The 8,363-nt window shown below is 32.6% G+C and overlaps 1 protein-coding gene across 1 annotated transcript; it reads left to right on the top strand.

The window, feature by feature from the left end:
* Window positions 1-2,509: 2,509 nt before the first annotated feature.
* On the top strand, window positions 2,510-8,241 carry LOC143240612 (small nuclear ribonucleoprotein Sm D3-like). The gene is made up of 2 exons (XM_076483339.1): window positions 2,510-2,967; window positions 8,005-8,241. Exons 1-2 carry the CDS (start codon window positions 2,649-2,651, stop codon window positions 8,052-8,054), a joined length of 369 nt encoding a protein of 122 aa, XP_076339454.1. The 5' UTR covers window positions 2,510-2,648; the 3' UTR covers window positions 8,055-8,241.
* The last annotated feature ends 122 nt before the right edge of the window (window positions 8,242-8,363 follow it).

Genomic DNA, 8,363 nt, shown 5'->3' with positions numbered 1-8,363 from the left:
TTAGCTTGAACTAACGAGAGAATCAATAATGGTTTCTTTTCCAAATCTCCCTAGCTATTTGCAGTCAAAAATACCTACACCAAACACTTGTCCTTGTTTTATTAAGTATTTTGCAAAAGACAAAAAGAAAACGCAGTAAGTCTCTAGAAATTTGTTTCTTTTGAATTTCGCGCAAAGCTACATGAGGGCTATCTGCGCTAGCCCTCCCCAATTTTGCAGTGTAAGACTAGAGGGAAGACAGCTTGTCATCAGTACCCACAGCCAACTCTTTTACCAACGAATAGTGGGATTGACTGTCACATTATAACGCCCCCACGGCTGAAAGGGTGAGCATGTTTAGTGCGACCGGGATTCGAACCCGCGACCCTCGGATTACGAGTCGAACGTTTGGCCATGCCGAGCCCATCTCTAGAAGTAGAAAGTTCAATAAAAATAATAATAGTTATAAAGTAAAAATGTAGCAAGTACAGTAATCAGCAAAAAGGAATGCAACTAAAACTAGTAACGTCATATTATGTATGAAACTGTTATACAACTGATATTTTAAGTATACATAATAGCAACTTAAATTAACGAGAAGAAAACCAATGATTGTCAATATATTAAAACCGTCAACATTTATCCTGGATATTATTCTAAGTAATTAAAGAGTAGACGTGATAGTTTTTTGAAGGTTGTAATACTCTGTAAGACTTCCAAACCCATAACCTGTAGGTAGAATATTGTTGAATATCTCATAGAACTGAATGAATTTTCTGTTTAAAATGCTCAAAGAGAGAAAAAAAAAAAGAGTGAGCTTGCAGCTCAATCCACAAAACCTTCTGATGAGGCCCCCCAGTGACTCAGCGGTATATCTGCGGACTTACATTGCTAAAAACCGGGTTTCGATACCCGTGGTGGGCAGGGCACAGATATCCCATTATGTAACTTTGTGTTTAATTCTGTTCAAAACAACAATTAAACAACTTATATTGCATTTAATAAACTTAGAGAAGTAAACATTATAACATGACTTATTTTGAATATCGGTGTTTGTAAACGAAAAAGCGACACCTTTACATTTTATGTTGTCCATTTTATCAAAAATTTAAACTTGATTTTTGACAGTAATAATGTACGCCTTGTTGACCTGGACCGTCGATGGAATATTCAGTTCTAAACCAGATAGAAGATTCAGTATTGTTTGTAAAATTCTTGTATATGTATTATTTGTAATAAGCGTTAATATCAATTGTATAATTATTTTTATAATAAAATATATTTGAGTTAAGAAAGACAGTCGTGTGTATTATTCTTGTTGAAAAGTATCATAAATGGAATACATATCGACATTTAATTAATTTATAATTTCAAGTTAAAATGTCCAGCTATTTGAAATCGTAATACGTAACAAAATAAATCCGAGACTCGTCCAAGATAAATTATTATACGTAACAGTGGTTTATTAGCTACTTGAATGAAATACTTTATTTTTTCATACAATACCAGACTTAAGCTTATCAATTTTTAAGCCATAAAATTCAAAGTTCATTCTCTGATTGTGGACTCAAATATAGCTATGTAGATTTTGGGCTAACAGTCAAATTATTTATCTGGTACCGAACTACTGATTGGTTCACTGAATATACCATAAGACTCCAGAAACCTTCACTTACTGTGCAATATATCTAAATCTTAATTAAAACTGATTACATAAGATTTCCATAAATGATGTATACATAAAAGCAAAACATTATTTTAATTTCTAATAAAGTAGGCCTGGCATGGCCAAACGTGTTAAGGCGTGCGACCCGTAATCTGAGGGTCGCGGGTTCGCATCCCCATCGCGCCAAACATGCTCGCCCTCCCAGCCGTGGGGGCGTTATAATGTGACGGTCAATCCCACTATTCGTTGGTAAAAGAGTAGCCCAAGAATTGGCGGTGGGTGGTGATGACTAGCTGCCTTCCCTCTAGTCTTACACTGCTAAATTAGGGACGGCTAGGGAGGGCTACAGATAGCCCTCGAGTAGCTTTGTGCGAAATTCCAAAACAAACAAACAAACAAAAATCTAATAAAGTAATTATATTTGTTATACATGTTAACAGTATTCATGTATTTAATTGTGTTTGTGTGTTTTCGTTGTTGTAAAACTACAGCAGTTTAAGTCGTCAATCCGAAGACTTACTACTGCCTTACTGCAGGATACGCATTTAAGAAATAGCACTAAACTTTGATGTTTCCTTTATTAGTATTTATAACTAGTTGATTTTAAAGAGACAGGTCCGTTCATGATTTGTGGTGACGAGTATGCACAGGTAGGCACATTATTATCTTTAAAAGCTTTGAATTATAGTGGCGCTGTTCTTTTTACTTTTAGCTACTTACACTAATATTTATTATATATAGGTTCTTAAAGCCATGTTATGTGTATTAAAAATATGATACTTCATGTATAACAAATATAGACGTCAATACATAATACCGCAACATGTAGTTTTTCGTTCCTTGTACGCGTCATTATTAAGAAAATATAGGGGTCGCGAACGTCCGCTGTGTGAGTGATGGAAAAGTTTTGTTCGTTAGTGTGGAAGTGAATCGTTATACATCGACAGTTTTCGTGTTTTGTAATATATATTTCAGTAAGATTTCATAAACCATAGATATCAGTATGTCGATTGGTGTTCCAATTAAAGTACTTCATGAGGCTGAAGGTCATATTGTAACATGTGAAACAAACACTGGAGAAGTATATCGAGGAAAATTGATAGAAGCCGAAGATAACATGAACTGTCAAATGTCTAATATTACGGTAACGTACCGAGACGGAAGAGTAGCTCAAATGGAAAATGTCTACATTAGGGGTAGCAAAGTAAGATTTTTGATATTACCAGACATGTTGAAAAATGCACCTATGTTCAAGAAAACTGGAAGTAGAGGTGCTGCAACTGCGGCTGGAAGAGGAAAGTCTGCAATATTACGTGCTCAAGGTATTTATATTATTTATGCTAATACTGATACTATTACCATTACTATTGGGTAATGCAACCTGTCGTATAACTTAAAACTGTATTGTAATATACTGTATGTGATTAATTGTTAAAAACCTACGGTGAATCCTAGTAATAGTACATTAGTAGCATTAAAGAAAATTCAAAGTGACGATAGTTTTTAACTTCAGTAAAGCCTACTAAATGGCTATGTAATTTACGAGTAATTGAGTCACGAGTTATATAAGTATTCTGTGGAATTGGAATGAAACTGTAATTGAAATTTAAAGCCAACTCAGATTCATGGATTGTTTTAAAGTTTTAATTCGATAAAGGTTAGCACTTAAACCACGATAATACTAATCACACACATAACAGTAAATTAAAGTACAGGATGAGCCAGGTGCAATGCTGGAGTAAAGGTTTTATTGGCTCTATGTGCAATACAATTATAGCCTGGGTTTCAGTACAATAAGCCCATGCCTTAATCCGAGATTGCCCAATTGCATGTAGTTTGCAAGGTGCTACAATTCACATCATGAGATACTTTCTTTTTAAGGTGATTTGGACTAGTTTTAAAGTTCAGGAAAGAAAAAATTTTCTCACAATGCGTGTATGTTGATAATTCTTCCCTGTTACTGCTATTAATATCAGTCAGCTTGTGATAAGTAACTTATTTATTTTGTAATAAATTGTTGATATCAGTGTAAAATGTTTTTCTGTAGCAGTGACTGCCACCTGGTGGTTGAAATGTTAATCAGTGGCTTTTATTACAACCTTTTTTTTTTGGGAGCAGTAGCAATGGCCTTAAAATGTTTGATGAGCCAGTAAAGCAGTGAACTGAGTTTTATGTATGTTAATTTTATAAATGTGTGTGCAAATCCACTATCAATACGAAAATTAAAGTGTGTTCTATAAACCATCTTATGACGAACAATAACATGATAACTGGTTGAACATTTCAGGAGTTATGTATGGTTTTTAAGTAATTCTAAGTCATATACCATTTGTAATTTACTATTCACATACTAGCTTTTTTATTTATTTTACATGTTGTGGCAGTTTAAAATGTGAGAAAACAGTACTTCTGCCATCATTGTAAATAAATTATTGGGAATTCCTGTTGACTTATGTTGGTAATAAAAATGATTAAATTGTTTTGGTGCATTTATTGGAAACTAGAATTTTCAATCTTTGAAGAAACAAGTTGGAAACAAAAACATGTTTTACTGTTAATGTGAATTAAATGCCTGAGATGGTAATTGTAGCTAATTAAGTATTGTTAATTGTCAATCAAATCAACATGCTAATAACCCATTTTGCTTGAAAGCTGTTGTTGTATAGAATTGGATGGTGTGCAGAATTACATGAAGATAAATACAAGATATATTATTAGAAACTTTATTTTGTTTTTTACTGATTAGGTTAAATGAGGGACTGATTTACCTAGCAGTCCCCAAGGTTTAAATGAAAAATTATATGGGATATGCTATGAGCAACAGGTGAGCAGGTTTAATGTGTGGGATATTTTTCAGGATAAAATTGTGATATTATAAAAAATGAAATTTTAATTTCTAATTTTTAGAAAACTTAATTTGGAAAATGTGAGACAAGATTTATCATTAGTAAATACAGATGATGAATTAAAAGGTGATGTGGGACAGATTTGGAAACTTTTAAAAATAAATTAATTTTAATTCAAGATAGGCATGTTCCTAGAACAAGTTAAATGGTAATGGGAAAGAGCAAACAAAACTGGCTTACTTAAGGCATTATGGAGACAACTTGTAATAATTGTCTCAAGATTTTATTGAAATTGACAGATAGGTTAAAATATTCACAGAACTGTAGGAAATTTAAGGATTGTACAGAAAAGAAATTAGAAAATCCTAAAGGAGTTTATGAGAAATAATTGCTCAGTACTGTTAAAACTAGCAGCAAGTGTTCTTTTTTAAGTATGTTAATGGCAAGCCAAATATTAAAATAGGGATTGCTGTCTGTAGATTGTATTAGATGTGAGGTGTAATGTTAAAATGAGGACTAAATATCTAAGAGTGCTGATGGAAATGATTTTCATGAAGATTATAAGATGGCTGAGCAGTTGAATGTTCTCTTTTATTTTTAACATAACAGGCAGACAAAAAGCAGTTATTTCATACCCATAACTAGGAAAATTTTAAACCCACAATTAAACTAAAATGTTGGCTTCCACTGCTGTTGGAGAACTCATTTCATAAGTCATTTACCTTGTTAAAGAAATAAAACTGTTTTTACTGAAGCATAGCCCATATTTTATAAATTTGAAACTTGTGTCCTTTTTTTTTTTTTTGTATAGTCTTCAGAATATAGTAGCATAAAGAAATTAGAGGCATTTATCAGTAGTGTTCCTATCATATTGAATGTAGTAGAAGAAGTGACTTAAATTGTGTGGTTAGCAATTCTTTAGTGGTAAGTGAAAGATAGACAAATTAAAATTTAAGTGCTAGGACCAGACATTGATTCAAAGGTTGTCAATGGACAAGGAGTATGTGCTTAAGGATCAGAGATTGGCTAATAGAGTAAACGCTGTTATTTTTAAAGGTGGTGATAAAAGCTGTCTTGGAAAGTTACAAGCCAGTTGATCTTGCACATATAGAGGGATGTTTTTATACAAAAAAAAACAAACTTGCAAGCTCATTTATTGTTAGCAGTGTAGATTCACTGAAAAGAAACCTTGTCCTAATATTTCTTTCAAGGCTATAACTAGTTGCTTGGATGATGGAAAGGATTTGAATTATGTGTGTTTTTAAATTTTCAAAAAGTGTTTGATAAGGTGCTACACGTGAGATGAACTAAGAAAGTCTTATTGGTAAGGCTTGTGAAAAGGCTGCTTAAATGGATTGTAAATTCATTGAATAAGAGAGAAAGCAAAATTATCATTTACAGAGCACAGTCAGATTTTGTTACTGATGGAGTCTTTTCCTGTTTGAAAGCACATTCTGTGTCAATTAATCAATGTATTTAAAATGAAAACAATTTTTCTCTTTTCTCTATTTAATCAACAATTATAAATCTAAAATTAAATATTTAAGTATTGTGTTAAAAATATTAATGACCTTTTGCTTCACTTGGAGGTGGATATTATAAGGCTGCCTAGGCACATGCTTGCTTTTTTCTTTGAGTTAATGTGACATATCCCTTTTCACCAACTCACACTTCAAGCTTTGTGAGTCATGTCAGAACCAAGCAATTTGCTCTAGTTTACACTGGCCCACCACCTCTAATCAGGAGGTGATAAAGAGAATCAATGAATATTATTTCATGCTGAACTCTTACGTAACCTTGGCTCTTTATGCGATCAAGATTGTAGCCTTGTTTGATGCTGGTCAAGGCATGGTTAAATGTAAAAATGCAAACAGTTATTACTTGAACAAGAAAAGTGGTTTTATGCAGCTCGATGATGATTGGCTAATGGCCCTTTCCATCAAATCATGTTACAAGAGGATTCTGGGATGGCTATAGGAGTTAATGAAAGAATGCACATCTTGTGAGGTGAGTGATTTTGAGCTATTCCAGACTACAGTTGATTCCAAGTGAGTGCTGATGAACACACAATGAACAATGACTTTTGGCACCTGTTGAAAGTTGTGAACATTGAGTGTATTTTCTTACAGCAGGAGACTGGATGATCTAGTATTATTGTTTCTTTAGGACCAATGAAGGCTTCTTGCATAATGGTTATGAATTTCAAGGAGATGTTGATAATTTTTAAAGTAAACAAGGTGACTGTGTAGTCAGTGCATCTTGGTGTGTTTATTCTGTGATGCAACTTTTGATTATAATTCATCTAATGCATATAACACAGTTATAGCCAGTATGTGCTGTTTACACTCAAAGTGGCAGTATGACTATTAAACAGCTTCTCCCTGTAACTTCCCTTCTTAGAGATGGACAATTAATTCATATAATTAATTAGTGATGAAAACTGGGTAAAATAATGTCAATCAAAATGTGGATAAGTTGATTAACATCATGAATATGATTAACTTACTGAAATTAGTTTCCAGTTATTCCAAATATCCAAGTGGTTAAATATTGCCACTGATTTCTCATCATTCTTTTTGATTAATTCAAAGATGTATAGTTTTGACTGGTGTAAATTGTTAAAAATGAAGTATATATAGTTCTAACACACACAATCCAGTCATTATATTCTGCTACTACAGTAAGATGTCAATACATTGTACCTTAAAACTCATACTGGAAATACTAGATGAAGCTGTAAGTTGTAGATGGATTTCTTTGAAAAAAAGAAAGGAAGAGCTATTGCCATATTTAGATATTTTTTTTATTGTAGAATAAATGAAACTTGTAATAAATGTTTTTGTACACTTACCAGTTTTTTGTTTCTTCAGTGAGCATTAAAATTAAGTATTGGAATATTCCTGGGAAGTCTCAAAGTAAAAAAAAAAAGTTTAAAAACAGAACCATAAATTTATAATTTTGTTACCAGAATTTTACTTGAAACATATGTTAATGTCCAACAAGCAAAACAAAATGTGTTTTCATGTCTAGTTGGTCAAAGAAGGGTTTGGAACCACTTGTCCCATGTAATTTTATGTCATACAAGTAACAGTTTGAGATTATCTTATGAATGATACAGTTGACTTAACAGTGTTTTGTGGATATTTTAACAGAAGTCCAATCCAAGTGATCACGTTTTTATATAATGAAATTTCTAACTGAGAGTTTGTGTTACAGGATAAGAATAAATGGAGTTGAAGTTTACTTGTACAATGTATTTTAAAGATAAAAGTCACTTGACTGTCTTTGCTCTGATCTGTAAGAGTCATTGCTTTCATAACTTAAATGTACAGTTATAAAGTATATATTCATTAACAGGCTACAAAGTACTTGTACACTGTTATAGTTGCTAGAGAAATTACACTTAATTTACTTCAGTTATATGTTCTGTAGAAAACACTAACAGAGTATAAGGAATGCCACTTTCACTTTTGGGTGTTATTCAGTTAATGTTTTGTTGTTTTCTGTATACAGCTGCCCGCGGGAGAGGAAGAGCTCGGCCAATTTTCCAGAGAAGAAAATGAAAACCTGGCAATCCAAAGATAAGAGTGGAGATGATTATGGCATACAATGGCCAAATATAATACAGAAACTCTAGGTTTTCATAGTTCAATCTTTCATAATTTTTTCATTTGATGTGTTTACTTCATAAGAAATAAATGTTTGTACTAAAAAGTTGACAAATAAGATTCCCATAGCACAGCCACACTATCTGTTGTAGTGTTTTGAATTGCACTTTAATGATGTGATTTAATGGTCCACAAGTTTCAGTTTTAGATCTTTGAGATACATCTTTATTTAGTTTCAAAAAATAATGATGGGTGATTTGAGTG

The sequence above is a fragment of the Tachypleus tridentatus genome, chromosome 13 (assembly GCF_004210375.1).
Source record: "Tachypleus tridentatus isolate NWPU-2018 chromosome 13, ASM421037v1, whole genome shotgun sequence".
NCBI lineage: Eukaryota > Metazoa > Arthropoda > Merostomata > Xiphosura > Limulidae > Tachypleus > Tachypleus tridentatus.
This window is presented reverse-complemented; position numbering and strand designations above follow the sequence as displayed.

Coding starts and splice junctions, on each gene's coding strand:
- LOC143240612 (XM_076483339.1), top strand. CDS start 2,649: ATGTCGATTGGTGTTCCAATTAAAGTACTTCATGAGGCTGAAGGTCAT. Junction 2,968..8,004: donor TGCAATATTACGTGCTCAAG/GTATTTATATTA, acceptor TTCTGTATACAG/CTGCCCGCGGGAGAGGAAGA.